Source organism: Microplitis mediator, chromosome 9, assembly GCF_029852145.1.
Source record: "Microplitis mediator isolate UGA2020A chromosome 9, iyMicMedi2.1, whole genome shotgun sequence".
Lineage (NCBI taxonomy): Eukaryota > Metazoa > Arthropoda > Insecta > Hymenoptera > Braconidae > Microplitis > Microplitis mediator.
This window is the reverse complement of record NC_079977.1, coordinates 17,349,927-17,367,835: the sequence shown is the minus strand read 5'-3', so window position 1 is coordinate 17,367,835 and position 17,909 is coordinate 17,349,927. Positions and strand designations below refer to the sequence as shown.

The 17,909-nt window shown below is 30.7% G+C and overlaps 2 protein-coding genes across 5 annotated transcripts in view; one reads left to right on the top strand and one right to left on the bottom strand.

Annotated features, from left to right (window-relative positions):
- LOC130674217 (uncharacterized) overlaps positions 1-17,909 on the bottom strand; it is a 161,749-nt gene that overhangs the window by 2,972 nt on the left and 140,868 nt on the right. The gene's annotated exons all lie outside the window — the stretch shown is intronic.
- On the top strand, positions 5,454-16,794 carry LOC130675101 (uncharacterized). Of its 4 annotated transcripts, XR_008991206.1 has the most exons (5): positions 5,454-5,925; positions 6,008-6,533; positions 7,068-7,186; positions 16,148-16,307; positions 16,639-16,794. XR_008991206.1 is itself a non-coding variant. In XM_057480592.1 (3 exons), exons 1-3 carry the CDS (start codon positions 5,800-5,802, stop codon positions 8,399-8,401), a joined length of 1,986 nt encoding a protein of 661 aa, XP_057336575.1. In that variant the 5' UTR covers positions 5,454-5,799; the 3' UTR covers positions 8,402-8,840. The 4 variants fall into 4 exon arrangements, 1 of the variants encoding a protein (XP_057336575.1); XR_008991207.1 differs by lacking the exon at positions 7,068-7,186; XR_008991208.1 differs by lacking the exon at positions 7,068-7,186 and having other exon boundaries at positions 16,088-16,307.

The window sequence follows — 17,909 nt, the reverse complement described above, 5'->3', positions numbered from 1 at the left end:
CTTTGGTACTACTACAATATAAGCATACGTAATTTTACAATATTGAATAGGGTTATCTGCCAGAAGCATTGTGGATACCACCAAGCAGTATGGGCCTGACGCCCATACTGGCATGGACTCATACGCCATGATTATTGTGAATGTTACCATTCCCGTATGGTCAAATCATCTATACATACCATTTTTAAACGAATGAAAAAATCTTTGCTACCATACAGTATGGTGGAATCGACCATACAGCATAGTGGTATCCGCGAAAAATTTCTTTCCGTGTACCCGTCATAAGCCTGCTCGTAATAGACCTCTATCCCTTAATCGACCGTTACTGATACCAAACAGCTTCTCCTACTTAACCACTTTAAGGAGTTTCGTACCAGATAGCCTCGTTATAAGCCTTCGTTAAAATTGTCAAAATTATATCTTAAGAATATGAAAAAATAGACAAGTTAATGATGAAAATTTATCATCTATGTTTCGCGGAGGATAATTTAAATAATATTAAGGAAGTTCGAGCAAATCTACCAGACCAGAATTTTTTCCTGATTTGCCTTAAGTACCATGAGACCTTGTCAGGTTAATATAAGGTTTGCCTTATTAGGGCAAACCTGACGAGTTCCTTATCAGACCTCATCAGGATATCCTTATTCAAAAAAAAGTTATCCAATCCCTTTAAATACTTTATTTACAGGCTAAAAATTAAACAAAGTACAAAAGAATATTATATAAAAATCACGTAAATCATTGCAGCACAGATTTTTTACTTTTCTTATTTATTTTTCGCAATTTAATATTTTTTTAAAAATAATTACTAAAAAGGCACCGCTGATAAGGATTTGATGAGGATATCCTGGTAAGGACCTGATATGGCAATCCTGATAAGGGCCTTATGGGTCTTATGTGTTACATCCATATTAGTTCCTCATCAGGATCCCCTGGACCTTATTTGAAATACGGTTAACCTGATAAGGACCTCGTCAGGTCCTTATGATAAATTCTAGTCGGGATAATGCAAACAGAATTTTCCAACTTCATATGTCATTTTCCCCGGATAAATCATGATATAACGTACTAGGATGTGCTTGAGTTTGAAAAGTTCATAAGAAAACAATAGCATCCAATAGTATATTGTACAACTAGTGCGATAAGAATGAAGTGAGTGCGCTCATTTGCTCGAGTGGGTAATCGGCAACGCCGCACGAATTGAACATACTTTTTTTTATTATTTATGCGATATGAGTACTATTTTAGTGCTCGCTGTTTTGTTTCCCAAGTAGCTTTTTGCTGATTCAACTGTTACCGCGACATTTTTGTGGGTTATACGATAATTTACTTGTCGCACGCAGATAATCGTATAACGCACACAAATGTTATGGAAACAATTGAATGGGCAAACAGCTATTTGGCGAACAAAAGAGCGTGCGCCAAGATAGCACCTATATCGCATGAATGATAAAAAAGTATTTTCGAGCTCGAAAATGTATTCACAACAATGTTTTCAAGCTCAAGGAGCTCAAAAACAGCGGGAAATTTTGGGGATGGCCGGCAGGGCCAACCGATGCCCAGATTTTTTTTTAAGCGTTGGCAGATTGTGAATAACTCGCTGAATTTTGAATTTTTTAGTCCCAAAATTGTATCTTATATTCATTATATATCCAAAAATATATCATTGAAACATTCCATGCAGTAGTTTTCTTTAAAAAAACTCCCAAAAATCACTTTTTTAGACGGGCACACCAGCGGTCCCCCTCAATAAATATCAAAAGTAATACACTTATCGATTTGTATTACTACTTCTTACCAAAATATACTAAACATCAATATAATTGCGAGACTTACTTTCTCCGTGTTTTATAGTTATAACCTTTATGACAACTAAAGAACGCAGAAAATGTTAAAAAGTGGATGGGATATAGAAGTTTATTACCATCAGTCTATTAAAACTGGTAGTAACGTCGTTTCATAAAGCGAGTCAGCAGATTTATTACCTGATGATTATTAAATGGCTATAGCTATGGCATTTAATAATGAATTGCAAAGTGATATATTAAATTTACTAAAGGGTTACTAAGTTCGTTAGGTCACTGAGGTTTAATCTAATGGACCGAAAAATACTTTTTTCAATAAAGATTCAAACGCTTTATGAAGACGATTTATAATTTGTGTTTTAATGGGTGATGAATTATGTAAAAAGAGTTTTAATTAAAATATAATCTTTTGCAATTGACTTTTTAATTACTATTTTATGGTTCTATTATAGAATTTTATTGGCAATTGCCATGGAAATTTTATATTGAATTTTTTAGTATTATTAATTTAAGTAAAGATATCTTTAGAACAGTTTTGAATAATGGAAAGCGCGCCACCAACTTTTTAATAGTTTTTATCGTATTTAACTTGGAATTATAAATTATAAGCGTCTACTTCAGATTATTTTTTTTATGTAATTATCGTTCTTTAAACATTTAATTATTTCTGTACGGCAATAAATTCGGATTTAACGTTTTTATTTTTTAAATTTAGTATTTAATTTTAGTTGACTGCGATCATCACACAGTGATAGGGGATACCGGGGCACGACGGCCCCCTTGAGCCAATAATTATTTTTTATGGCTTTTAATCTATTGGTCAACCTAATTTAGTCCTTTCTTAAGCAAATCCATTAAGGTTTTACCAAAACTTAAAAAAAAAATTTTGTTTTATTTTTATTAAAAAAATCGGTCTATCGGTTAACCTCGCGGACCAGTCCCAAAACTTCCTGCTGTTTCGAGCTCCTCGAGCTCGAAATCATTATTGTAAATACATTTTCGAGCTCGAATATACTTTTGTATGCCATGGTTTTCAAAAAAACCATTTTTTAGCATTTCTTTCTCCCACGATATCTCGCGGACGAATCAACCGATTTTGACGTTTGAGGTGGCAATCGGCGCGTTTCTTATTGAATGAAGAGCTGATTAAAATTTGAAATCGATTGGGTCTGTCGTTTCGAAAATATTCAGAAAAAACCCTTTTCCACCATTTCTTTCTCCAACGACATCGCTCGAACGCATAAACCGATTGAGATGGTTAAGGCGGCGATCGGCGCGTTTTATCAAGTTCTAGAGCTGATTAGATTTCGGAGTCGATCGTTTTAGTCGTTTTTAAGAAATCAATAAAAAACTAAAAAAAAAAAATTTTTTTTCGTAATTCGCTAATATTTTTGAGTCTACACACACACACACACACACACACACACACACACACACACACACACACACACACACACACACACACACACACACACACACACACACACACACACACACACACGCGCGCACGCACACACACACACAGTCATTAGGATCAGCGATTTCAATTTTACTGATATTATCAGAAATTTTTTAGAATGAAAAGTGCGGCTTCGTTCTTAGTGGTGAACCGCCAAAAATGTTAGTCAACTCTTTTACCATCCTTAAAATTTTTTAGCTTCCCGCTTAGAAGATCGATGATTTTCGAAAAATTCGGAAAGTCAATGTTTTCACTCCGATTTTCGAAATTCGAGTTTTCATCAGATGTAGACGTTTTGAAGTCCAAGGAAGCTATTCTGACTATTTTCAGAATGATGTCCGAGTGGCTGTATGTATATATGTGTGTGTGTGTGTGTGTGTGTGTGTGTGTGTGAGGATGTGAACGCTCTGTAACTTTTTAACTAATGAACCGATTTGGATGGTTAAGGCGGCAATCGAAAGAGCTTGTTGGCCATCAACTTTTCTGAAAATTTCAGATCATTTGATCAAGTAGACTCGAAAATATTAGCGAATTACGAAAAAAAAAAAATTTTTTTTTTTTAGTTATTTATTGATTTCTCAGAAACGATTTATACGATCAACTTCAAAATGTAATCAGATCTGGAACTTAATAAAACACGTCGATTGCCGCCTTAGCCATCTCAATCGGAGTATTCGTTCGAGAGTTATCGCGGGAGAAAGAAATGGTAAAAAACGGTTTTTTGCGAATATCTTCGAAACAACTGAACCAAACAATTCCAAAATTTTATCAGCTCTAGAACTCAATAAAACACGCCGATTGCCGCGTCAACCATCAAAATCGGTCATTCGTTCCTGAGATATCGTAGGAGAAAGAAATGCTAAAATCGGTTTTTTTCGAAAACAATGGCACACTAAAGTATTTTCGAGCTCGAAGAGCTCGAAAATGTATCCAAAACAATGTTTGGAGCTCAAGGAGCTCGAAAACAGCGGGAAGTTTTTGGGCTGCCCCGCAGGGTCAACCGATAGACAGATTTTTTTTTTTTTGGTAACGAACTGATTGTGGTGTTTCGATCAATTACGACTTTTACAACCAATTTGTGTTTTTTTTTTTATTGTATCGAGTCAGCCGAAACTGGCAAATGATTATTTTGTTTGTAACCGATTATTTTTGTGATACCAATTAATTATTTTATTTTATTCAATATACGACTGATTATTTTGTTTAATTTCATCACCTGGAGCCCAACTAATAGTTTTGAACAAAGTTGCCAAATTGTACGTGTACTCGGACTTCACTCCGATAGATTCCCGGTGGTGAAAAACCCGTTATACATGATAAATCTTGAAAAACTCAACAAATCGGTCTACTCTCTTAAATTTTAAATAATGAAAATAGTGACTATTCACTGTTTACTAGTGAAAAGTATGTCACTAACTCAAATAGTGGTATACTTTTTTTTCACTGGCAATAAGTGATTACACGGAAAGGAGTATGAGGCATTCATCATCATACTCTTATACACTATCGCATTGAGTAACATTAGTATGACGTATAGCACCGTACTTATAGTTTTATGTACTACACAATATCCCTGGAAAAACGAATCATATATGGTAATGTGTGACCATATATGTATCATATATGAGTAGTCGGTGGTGAGCGCGATAGATTTTAAATCTAAAGGACCCAGGATCGAGCCCAGCCAACGCCGCGAATTTTCATCGAAGAAAAAAAATAATGACCTACTTCAGAGACTATTAGAATACATGAAACATCTGATTGTCATGATTTTTTCTTCAGTACTTTATCAATTTTTTCCTTAAATATAGCACTATATATTGTCATATATGGCCATATGACTATTTATGGTCATATATCTAAATTGGCAATATATGACCGTATATATATAATCATATCTAGCCACATATTACCAATTTACATTTATGGCCATATATGGTCATATATGATTCAATTTTTCCGGATTATGTGTGCCAGCAAAAGTCTGTCGAGTGTTTTCATGTTATTTGTAGACATAAATATTTTTATTTTAAATTTAAATATCGATTTCGTTGTTATGGTTTCAAATACATATGCATATTTTTTCAATGCATTATATAAGCTGACCTTGAAAGATGGAATCAGTTGGTAGGAGACTATATTGGTTACGAATAGATCGGTACACAGTTTGCAAGCACTCGGTTGCTGAAGTAGACAGAACAAATAGTAGAAAGACATAAAGATGCCTTTAGATAACAACAAATAAATATTAAGTCGCGATCGATTGTCATAAAAAATATATTTTTACTGTAACAACTGTTGTCATAGATACACTTTGTATTTCTATATTTTTGTGATCATTTGAAAAGCCAGTAGTAGTAGTTGTTCTGCTAACGCAGCATACGGCCGTACTTGAAAAATTCTTCATCGAAATAAGTCTAGAAAATTTATTGTTTGAAAAAAAAAATATAAGATTAATAATTTAAATTATATTTAATTTTCTTCTTCAATAGAATTTAGAATTATTAAATATTATTGTGTTATACTGTCAGAATAATGGAGTGTAATAAAATAATATTATTTTATTATTGTTTATTTATTGTCACTGTTTCGTGCAGTAATAAAAAAATTTATACGCCTCCATCAGAAGACGATCCATCAAAACGTCTCATTAGCCATGCGGTAATTTTTACTATTAATTTAATTTTTCTAAATTTATTTATAATTAGTGATTAATTCTTAAATTATTTATTACTACCGATAGAGAGAAATAGTGGAGGAATGTTTTACAAATAATTTGAATCCAATTGTAATAAGTGCTGATTTAATTAATGACGATGACAAAGTTAAAAATCCAACTGATATTCATAATACGAATTCGTCATTAATTATAATTAACGAGGATGTCAAGCCAACTAAAATCGAAGGGCACATTCCTGCTTATCCGACGTATGTCCTTTTGTTTGAATCGGTTCCAAAACTGGCAGCGCTGATTGGAGAGTTAGGAAAATCAAAAATCTGGAGTATCAAGTCTCCGTTTTTCGTTCTCGACATGACTAAAGATCCACTTTGTATCAATGCTCAAATCGTACTAGGACTACTGTGGGAATATAATTTATTATCTGCATATTATTTGTGTTATAACAATGACAGAGATTCGACGATTATTTACACTTTAAATCCCTTCACAAATTACGCTCCGTCACCGTGGGACCCAGTTGATGCTAGTGACGCGATTATAAATAAAGCTGAAAAGAAATGGACATTCTACAGTCTAAAATATTCAAAAGGTATTTATTTGTTTTCAAAACAATTGTGTTTTACATATTTTGAAATTTATTTAGAGCCACATATTAACATATGTATTTATAACGGGTCTGTGAAGAGTTCGAACTTACGAATTATTCGAATCGAACTGTTTGATTCGAACTTCGTGAGTTTTCGAATAATGCGAACCTCTTTTATTTATTTATAAATTTACAACTAATTCAATAATTTTCATTTGAACGACTAATTGTAATATTTTTTTCAATAATTCGGATTTCAGTCCAAGGTAAATAAAGCTGCGACACAAATTTGATAAAAAATAATTTTTGGATACGTTGAAAACCAAGCTCTCTATTAAATAAAAATTAAATATTTGAAAGCTGATCAGAATTTTTTCGATTCGAATCGAGTAATTTAAAAAGTTACGAATAATCCGAAACTTTTAGAATTATTTTATTTTAATGAATTATTCGTTTCACATTTATTATCAAATAGTTATATTTGATTCGATTCGAACATGATTCGTACACACCTAATATTTATATATTCAATTACAGGTGAAAATATATGTCAGGATATAATTTTTAAGAAAACAAAATACTTAGACCGTTATAAAATAAAAACAATATCTTTTGGGAAATTTCTAAATACAACTTCAGATGAAGCAGAAAAAATGGTAAACAATTATATGAAATTGATGACAGATAAAAAATCAACAACATTATACACATTAATTCCGTACATTAATGCAACATATTTAGCTTACTTCTCGAATTATGGTATTACCAAAAAAATCATAAATGATGGTTACATTGACGGGTTAGTACGAAAAAAGTATGATGCCTACGATAGAGTAGCGCAATTAGCAGATACTAACTATCAGTTTACGGATGTTATAACACAGTATACTTTATTTGAATATTCAATTTTGACTAGAAAGTCGAATTATTTGACGGCAATCAGCGAAATAACTTACAATCTACAATTCATTATTCTTTCAATTGTTTTTCTGTTATTGATATTAGTGGTCATATTAATTAATAATACCTTCAGGATTAGTGAAAGTATTATGGACGTGGTGAGAATGTTGGCCAATATGGGAGTTATGTCTCCAATGGACCGTTTGTCTATGAGAATCATTTACTTCTCCGGATTTCTATTTATATTTATAATAATGCCCGAGTTTCAGGGACAAATATCCGCAATTTTGTCAAGACCAATCCGACGTAACGTCGAGTCGCTTAAAGATCTTCATGACAACAAGTATCACGTATATTTTGACGGACTCTTAGAGAATGACATGATCAATCAAAAGTTGTGGGTTACTGATGAGGACAGAAAATATTTGCATCCATCAGATCTTGTAGATCTTGATAAATGCGCATATCGGGCTCAAGAAAATCCAACTATTGCATGTATTGACACGACTTTGTATCAATTAGATCGCGCTTTAAAATTAAAAAACCTATATGTTTCAAAAGACGTCATATTTAGTAAATATTTCGCATACTGGACAAGGAAGGATTGGCCGATAAAAGATAGAATCGATAAAATTGCTGCACTATCGGTGGAAACAGGCTTAGCTGACTATTTTTTTGACAAACCGAGCAAAAAATATTCGAAAAAATTAAAGAAGATTAATAAAATTAAAGCAAAAGAAAAATATGAGCAGATTGACTTTGATAATTTGGTGTTCAGTTACATGATCACTGGGGGGATTTTACTGTGGAGTGTGTTCATTTTTGCAATCGAACTCCTTTTCCATAAATATTCGAAACTTCGCAAACAAGTTCTGATAAGGCGACGGTTCGGGAATAGAAAGTCATTGAGATCGCAACCGAGAATTGTTTTCTTTCCTGGGCGAATGGTTCTTCTTAATAGCCGTGAGTGATTGTTATCTCGAAATCAAGTATCAAATTAGTAATAAATCCGTTATTATTATTCACTGATTGGTTGATGTGGATTTGATAATTGCACTCGATGATGCTCAAAAAAGATGTCACCGCAAGTTTTGGTCACTAAGTAAATAATAATTTAAACTCTCAAATATTTTAACAAGTATTAATGATACACGAAATAGAACTTTAATCTTTTCTGTGGAGCATAAATGTATCTTCAAAAAAAATCGATTCAACTTTTTCTTAAAATCGATATTTAATCCTCCAGAAATTAAAAATTTGATAACGGATTAACTCTTCAAAAAATTAAACCGCTGCTTAACAGTTTAAAGTAGAATAAATATGGTGTTGTTTGTCATTAATAATTATAAATCTGCAACTTTCATGTATTGAGTGTATTGATTAATAAATAAAAACAAATTATAAAGTTATCATTCGGAAAATCTTTAAATTAAAAACTTTCTTCAATTCATTCGTTCATAGGCAATTAAGTAAAAACATCAATGTAAGTATAAAAATTATTTAACACCGTTTTTGCAACTCATGGTAAGAAAGCACGTCTCTGATTGGTTAAAAACCCAATGAAAAAAGATTTTATACAATTATATAAAATTATATATAAATTAGATAGAAAAAATGGCCCGATCCCTTTGTATACAATTTCTATACAGATTGTATGCAATTGGATTGGGCCAATTTTTCTATCCAATTTATATATAATTAATATATAATGCATATATAATTTTATACAATTGTTTAAAATTTTTTTCCATCGGGAATGACACTACACATAATAAATATCGCGAAGAATATCCACATCGCTCGTGACTAGTGTAACAAACGTACACTTTTCTACATATACACTAATGCAAAAAATTAAAGGAGCAGAAAAATTTTATAAATTTTTTAGTGATTTTTGGAAGGAAAAAATAATTTTTTCATTTTGATTATGATTACACAATTAAAGGAACAAAACTTGCTCCTTTAATTGTTTAGCAAAATTATGATCGATCATTCACAAAAAACGGTTTTATAGATCAATTTGAAAATTTGCAGGGGTATTGGGGGTACATTAAGCTAAAAAAGTCCCTGGCAACATTATTTTTTTTATCGATATTTGCAGAGTAGCGGATGATTTACTAAAAAACCAAAAAAAGTCATTTTTTTGTACTTACTTCTAATGGATGTTAAAAATAAACAAAATTTTTTTTTCCAAAAAATGATGACAGGGTCTTGTAGGGAATTTATTCAAATTTTCAACGCCGCCCTTCAACCCATGTGAAAATTTCCATTACAAGTTGCTGGTCAAGATACTTTCCATAAGAATCTTTTGATAGATTTTACATAGGCTCGTTCAAGACGACGTACATAAGACAATCCTATAAAAGTCCTGCGCAAGCCTGGTCTCAAGTCCCCTAGTTGCCTATGTCTTTATATGACCCTGTATCTTGCTACAGACACTGGTCTAAAGATTTATATTTCAAGTCTTGCGCTAGACATGTTAAAAAACTTTGTGTAATGTAATACTCCAAGAATTGTACAAGAATCTTGAACATATCTTGCCCAAGATCTATTGATCAAGTAAACCGGCAAATCTTACACCAGAAGCTATCTGCAGATGGCATATTTATGAGCTAATAAATTGAAAAATAACTTCGATACTACTGGCATTTTCAGTATATATTCGACTGTAGATGAAATTCATTAAATTTCAGAATTATAAAGCAAAAAACCACATGAAAAATATTCAAATAAAAGTTTTAAAAGTTTCAAATTAGTTTTAAAACTGAGAGATTTAATATTTTTGTATTGATTAAACTATACATTTGTTAATAAAATACTTTTTTGCAAGGCGCACTTTTCGATTAGTTAATATAATTTATTATTGAGTATAAAATAAACAAAAATATTTAAATTTTCAATTAATTTTAATAAGAAAACTCTCTTTAAATCTTAATTACTGTTTAAAAAATGGAAATTTAGGTTCATTAATTAAAGATTTATTATTTCTAAACTTAATAAATCATACTATATCGTTAATTAAAATTAGTTCAAATAAAACTTTTATACTTACAACATTCAGAGTCAGTTTTTTTTTTTTTTTTTTTTTTTTTTTTTTGACACGCATACAATAAAAATTATTTCTATTTTAACGATTAATTCTTTAGTTGAAGAATTAAACACTAACGTTCAGTAATTTCGTGAAAGTGTTATACCCTTACTTAGTAATTAAAATAATTTTTTCTTTTTAAATGCACTCGAATATATATTGAAAAGACCAATATTATCGATGTTATGGATAATTTGATTATGAGCTTATAAATATGCAAATCGATCTTGAGATTACTTACGGCACTTATTATTTAAAAAAAAAAGACCATTCGGCAGTCGAAATGGAAGGAGATTTCTCATTATTTAATTTTTTTCACCTTTCAAATAAAAGGTAATAACGAAATAAATTTTTTTTTGACATTTTCTTCAAAATTCTCAAGATGATAAAACAAAAAAAAATCAAAAAATTATAAGTATAATGCCAAAACATGAAACTAACTAAATGAGCTTCAGAAGAATTTTTTATGATAATGCACTTTATAGTTTGATTTGACGTTATTTAAAGATACCTATAAATATATTTAAACTATCAATAGCAAAATTTCATTAAATGAATGGTAAAATAAGTAATTTTCTTGGTCTAGGCACTTATATAGGCATGAAAATTGAAGCTTATTTGAAGAGCTTTCAGATGAATTTGATGTAAAGTCGATAAGTTATCACACTCAAAAGATATTGAAGGAAGAATAAGTAAAAATATGAATTTTGGACATTTTGAAAATTTTGAAATGCTATAACTTCTAAACTAATCGACCGATTGAGCTCATTTCCAAACTCGAACAAGGTAGTCACCCTCAAAATACGTATAAAAAGTTTCAAGGCGATCGGTTTGAAATTGTGGCTATAATCAAAGTTAAAACCTGCATAAAATTAGTTTTTATAATATTTTGTAAATGTTCAAAAACATTTATCTATTAGAAAAATGGTCAAATCAATGAGCTGTATAGTCAAAATTGTAGGCAATCGCAATTGTATCATATATGAGTAGTCAGTGGTGAGCGCGATAGATTTTAAATCTAAAGGACCCAGGATCGAGCCCAGCCAACGCCGCGAATTTTCATCGAAGAAAAAAAATAATGACCTACTTCAGAGACTATTAGAATACATGAGACTAGGGAAGAAAATTTACCGGTAAAATAAATATTTTACTTATTTTACCAATTTTCAGCAGATTATTTACCGGATAAATAACCAAAGTAGTTAATTTTGTTCCGTGGGTGGCGTTGATGTGCGATTGAAGATGTGTACAACATAGACTAAAAATTATTAGCAATTATCTATTATCTTTCAATATTATTGAGTTGATAAATAAATAGTTAAAAATGATAAAAGTGAAACATTGATCAAGGTTATTCGCGGATCTTGTCAAATGCAGCTTTAGTATTGAAATACGACCTTCTGTAGAGTTCTGTAATAACAAAGTTGGTTGAACAGAAGAATATGAGATTCATCGACCTAGGTTCGAATCTGCGGCATGCAATTTATTATTTTTTTTATTTTACTGAAGTTAGCCGACGTTTTTAATTTTTTTTTATTTGTTTTCAATAATTAAATTAGAACAAAAGACATTTCTTTTAAATTGCACTTAAAGTTTACGAAGTTTTTTAAAAATAAAATTTATTTTTTACTTTTTTTTAATTATTTTTTTCAATAAAAAAAATTCGGTACGCCAAATTGCTTTTAAAACTTAGTATACTAAACTATATACACATTCGAAGCAAGTAGATATTTATCATTTAAATTAATATTTTACCGGTTTAATAGCCAAATAACTTACCGGTTAATAACCGGATATTTGTCCACTCGAATCACTACATGAGACATCTGATTGTCATGATTTTTATTCTTGATTATTATATCAAATTTTTCCTTAAATATAGCACTATATATCGTCATATATGGCCATATATGACTATTTATGGTCATATTTCTAAATTGGCAATATACGACCATATATATATTAGGGTGATCCAAAAAATAACAAATTTTTTTTTTTCTCGGAAACAGGTTCAAAAGTTTCATTTAGATAAAAAAAGACGCCAGTGAAAATTAGAGCTCTTAATATTAACATTGAGAGGTTCCTCATCGCACTTTTCTATTTTCCATAAGAAATAACATGGAAAAAATTTTTTTTTCGTCTTCTGATTTTTATAAGTAGCTAACGATGCGTCATAGGAATAATTGGCAGGCATATTTGTGTAGGAATTCAATGCTCTCCAATAAAAGATTCTGATCATTTTTTAAGGAATCTATTTGTTCAAAAGTTATTTGAGGTTGAAGTCGAATTCATATTAAATTTTGAGATTTTCTTACTTTTCCGGCGAAACTATCAGACCTATTACAAAATATTATTGGACCTTTTTTGTAGACAATTTTATTCCCTACAAGTTATTTCCAATAAAGTTTTTTTGAATTCCGCGATGTTTTCTAGTAATTTTTATTTTAATGTCGAGCTCATAAAATCGATCAGAAGACTATTTTTTTAATGAACTTAAGTTTCTTTTTTATATAGAGAAACTGAAAAATATAAAGAAACTGAGAAAAATATAGAAAAACTTTAATGAAGAAAGTTAAGGAAATCAAAAGTCTGGAGTATCAAGTCATAAACTGGAAAAAAAAAGAAAATTTTATTTTATTAGAAAACAATTTATGCGCAAAATCAATTCTAGAAATTAATTTTACTTGAATAAATTTGGTAATGCACACCAAGTACATTGAAAATTTTTTTTTTCAATTGTTTTTTCAATTCTATGAAAACGTTTTTCATGATTTTGAATTATATTAGGTACTTGGTATTTTTTGATTTGATTTATTTTTTTTGTAAAAAGAATCTTTTCTTAATTGTAAAAAATTTTAAATGTGTACTTGGCGCGATTTTATACAGAGAATCTGTTTTTGGTAGGTTATTTAATGTCTTAATTTCTTAGTATTAAGTAACTATTAGAGTGATGCAGCCAAGCACATATTTTTACCCTTCGTCCCGCGCTATGAGCGCAGCGTTGCAATTTTTATTAAAAAGATTATCTAAGAGGAAAATAAATTTCCTAGTCTTCTGAAATTTTATGAGTTCTTCTACTATACTTTTTAGTATCAACAAATAAATGATAATTATTTTTAAGAAATTTTATACATAAAAAAAATAATTTTTTTTGTTGGAAAACCTGAGAAATTTTTAGAACCCGTTAAATTTGATCAGATTTTCTTTGCAGTGTTGCCAGACACCACCAGCAACTCATTTTCAGCCCATTTAATTTATCTCTTTCTATAATATTTTTATTCAAAACAAAATTTTATTTTGGTAAAGAAATTAAAATTGTCTAGTCGTATCTTGTGTGGTTTTAATTTTGAAAAATCATACTTATGATACTTGGCAACATCCCTGGTTAGAAAATCTCATAGAATCCAATAGATTCTCATAAATTCCCATAGAGATTTTATAAGAATGAATGAGTTCTATGAGAAGTGCTTTAGTTAAGTATATGCCTCATTAGACTGGGCCAAAAAAATCGACTATTTTTTTTTTTAACGATACTGTGTAAATATTATTTGGGATGACAAAAAAAAATTATTGTGAAAATTTGAGCCCTTAATTTTGATATTAAGAGGTGTATCATCGCAATTTTCGATTTTTTTTAAATGAGCGGGTTTTTGTCTCATAACTCTCAATCCATCGAGATAAACGAAATCGACTCGGATACATTTTTTGAAGGAAATTTGATGCTCTACAAAAAAGGTCTGATTGAAATTTTTCGTCAGATGAACCGTTTCCTCATAATCATGCTTTGAACGTTGGTATGATTTTAAAATTTGATTGTTCAACTTCGGAATTTTGTAATTCATGTAAAAATAAGTTTCCGGAAAAAGACAATGAATATTCTTGAAGGAAATTGAATGCTCTACAAAAAAAGTCTCTTAACAATTTTCGCTAAATTCACTCCTTCAAAAGTTATTCAAGATTATTGAAGTCGTTTTACATAACTTCAACCTTGAATAACTTTTGAAGGAGTGAATTTAGCGAAAATTGTTAAGAGACTTTTTTTGTAGAGCATTCAATTTCCTTCAAGAATATTCATTGTCTTTTTCCGGAAACTTATTTTTACGTGAATTACAAAATTCCAAAGTTGAACAATCAAATTTTAAAATCATACCAATGTTCAAAGCATGATTATAAGGAAACGGTTCATCTGACGAAAAATTTCAATCAGACCTTTTTTGTAGAGCATTAAATTTCCTTCAAAAAATGTATCTGAGTCGATTTCGTTTATCTCGATGGTTTGAGAGTTATGAGACAAAAACCCGCTCATTAAAAAAAATAAAAAATTGCGATGATACACCTCTTAATATCAAAATTAAGGGCTAAAATTTTCACAATACTTTTTTTTTGTCATCCCAAATAATATTTACACAGTATCGTTAAAAAAAAAAAAATAGTCGATTTTTTTGGCCCAGTCTATGCCTCATACATGCATACAGCTCGTTTGGCAAGCGTGGCCCAAGCATTGGCAGCCAGGCTTAGCTTCAGGCCATCATCCCAAAGTTTAACCAGGCTTGAGCCAAGCTTGATTGCCAGGCTAGGCCCACGTTTCACGGAGCTTGGCACAAGCTTGGGCTAATTATTTTTTCCTGCTATGGGCGCCGCGGCTACTACCAGTCATTAGAAGAGTGATCTCCGATTTATGTCTTATTTATGCAAGATAAGATAATACTGAACTTAAAATGAATTTCAGTAATCAATTGCGAGTGAACTAAAACGACTTATCGAAGTTTTTAATTTCCTTGACATTTTCATCCGTTGATATCAGTTATATCCTTGACATTTAGACCTCAAACGCAAGATCTATAGCAAAAGTTTAAAATATCTAACAGTATAAATATTATCAAGAAAAATAAATTATAGATTCCGGAATAGAAACTTTGAAAATTCATAACTTCTAGGAAAATTGAGACATCGTCTTGCTTATGATCTCGTTTTAAAGCTTTGATTTTTTGTTATAATCTATGTTTTGATTCGATCAAGTCTCTATCAACGGTGTTTGAGATATCGATCTATATAGATTAGGGTGTTCGTTATTTCCCAAATTAGATTTTGTTACTTGGCCATGATATAAAGTATTTATTTGTGATCCGAAAATAACAAAAAAAAATCAAAGTTTATTCTAATGCCGTTCAACCCTGCCGAAGTAATGATACTTTCCCATTTTAGTAAATGAGAAAAATGTTATCACTTGCTTGAAAATGAGCGTAAAGCTGTAAAATAATACATATTTTTGTAAGAAATTTACCGCTCTTCAAAAAAGATCTCTTATTTTTTTTCGTGAATCCAACCATTTACGAGATATTGAAGATCAAAGTTTGATTTGCTCAATAAAATTGGCATTTTTGTTTGAAATTTTGTTACTTTCTGCTCTTCAAAAAAAGTTTCTTACACCTTTTTCTTGAATCCAACCATTTAAGTGAAATCGAAGCTCAAAGTTGATATATTTAAAAAATAAGGTTTGTCGATTAAGGGGGTATTCTGGTCTAGAAATTTAAAAAAATCGATTTTTTTTTTTTTCTTATTTTCATAGTTTAACTATTTAAGAATATGTCTACGAGAGGATTTTTCAAAATCTAAATTATTTTCGGAGGAATAAGTATTTTGCTGAGCTGGCATTCAAACTGGTTGGGCTGCAACTAATCGAACCAGAGGCCAGAACTGCTCGAATGGAAAACAAAAACGCCGAAAATAGTTTTTTCGAAGTCGAGGAAGGTCCGATGTATGCAGCAGGAATGGTAGATTGAATAAATGTAAGTTAAAATTATAATTTTATGACTTAGACTGCAAAACTTTTACTTGAAACTTTAAACGCGATTTTTTTAGAACTGTCTTTTTGAATCTGATACCCGTGATTTCTCAGGTTCTACGGAACCGATTTACTTGAAATTTTAAGAGAGTCTTCTTTAGGGACTTGTCTATGTCCGGAACTACGGCCATCCCCAAATTTTCGTTTTTACTATTTTTTAAAAATCGAAGAATGTCCAAAAAAGTGGTACAAAAAATTTTTTTCCAACTTTTCCGTAGTTCCAGACATTGTGACATTATTATAGATTAATAATCTTTGTTATTTTTTGGTTTCAGATTGCTAGGAGAGTTAAGATCGTGGGTATGGTCATGCACCAAATTTTTGAGACTCCCCACTTCATCAGCTGATAACTAACGGAATTTTGAATTTTTTTTACTTTTTAATTTTTTTTTGTATGCTTCTAATGTGAATAAATAATGTATAAAAAAATTGACACTAAAAATATTGCTTACTTTTTTTTTACAGCACTTCAAAAATTACCTAAAATTCATGTCTCTAGACCAGAATACCCCCTTAAAATTCTATAACTCTTTAGCAAAGAAATACATACTTAGCTTCTTCACAGTTTTTTGACGGAAATTTACCGCTCTACAAAGCAGGTCTCCTATTTGATATCACCAGAGCGAAATTTTTAGTTGATTTGTAAAAGTTTTCTTTCAACTTAGAGCTTAAATATCTCTTAAACGGTTGAAGTTATCAAAAAAATTTAAGAAACCTTTGTTGTAAAGCGGTAAATGTCCGACAGAATATAGTTATAGAATTTTATGCCATCATCCAAGTACAGATTTTTTATCTATAAACAAATCTTTATTTCATTCGAATAAACCATATCGTTGTCTAAAAAAAATGAATTTTTTTATCTTAAATGAATATTGATTGGGTCCATTCAAATATGGGATTTATTTGCCCTAAATAAATCTTATTTGGCTCAAATTAATTTGTCTCTCAGTGTTTTGAGATATCGTTCTATATAGATCCAGCATAGACAAAGTTTTTTCGGGAAATTTAATTTTATAATTTGGAGCTGAAAACCTTAAAAAATCATAACTTCCAGGAAAATAAAGATTGAAAGCCGTTATTATGGGCTAAGTTAAAGCTTGAGGTTCATGGATTAATTTTCATCTTGGGTTGATCAAGTTTCGATCAATTATAGTTTCTAAAATATTGATCTATATAGATCTATATCGATAGAGGCCAATTTTTGGGAAAATTGATTTTTGAGAATCGTTATTGGGCTCGAGCTAAAGTCAAGGGTTCAAGGGAAACCCTGACTAGAAATTACTTTGGGATCGGCCAGCGTATGTATCTGGACCTCATTAGGCCCAAATGGGGCATTCTCAATAGGGAAATCCTTATGAAGGCCCAATCAGAATCCAATCGGGAAATCCCAAACAAAAATAAAATAATTTATGGTCAGTATTTCCCAACTGGGTCCTAAGTGGGGCCGCCCATACAAAGTTTAGAAATCGGCCCTAGATCGGGCCATTACTAGGCCAAGAATGTCGATTAATGGCTCAGCAATGGCAATTTTTATTGGCCTATAAAC

What these genes read in the sequence shown, in the direction of transcription:
- LOC130675101 (XM_057480592.1), top strand. Translation starts at nt 5,800, where the DNA reads ATGGAGTGTAATAAAATAATATTATTTTATTATTGTTTATTTATTGTC. An exon ending in AACGTCTCATTAGCCATGCG is followed by an intron (nt 5,926 to 6,007) that starts GTAATTTTTACT and finishes TACTACCGATAG; the next exon opens with AGAGAAATAGTGGAGGAATG. An exon ending in CAGTCTAAAATATTCAAAAG is followed by an intron (nt 6,534 to 7,067) that starts GTATTTATTTGT and finishes ATTCAATTACAG; the next exon opens with GTGAAAATATATGTCAGGAT.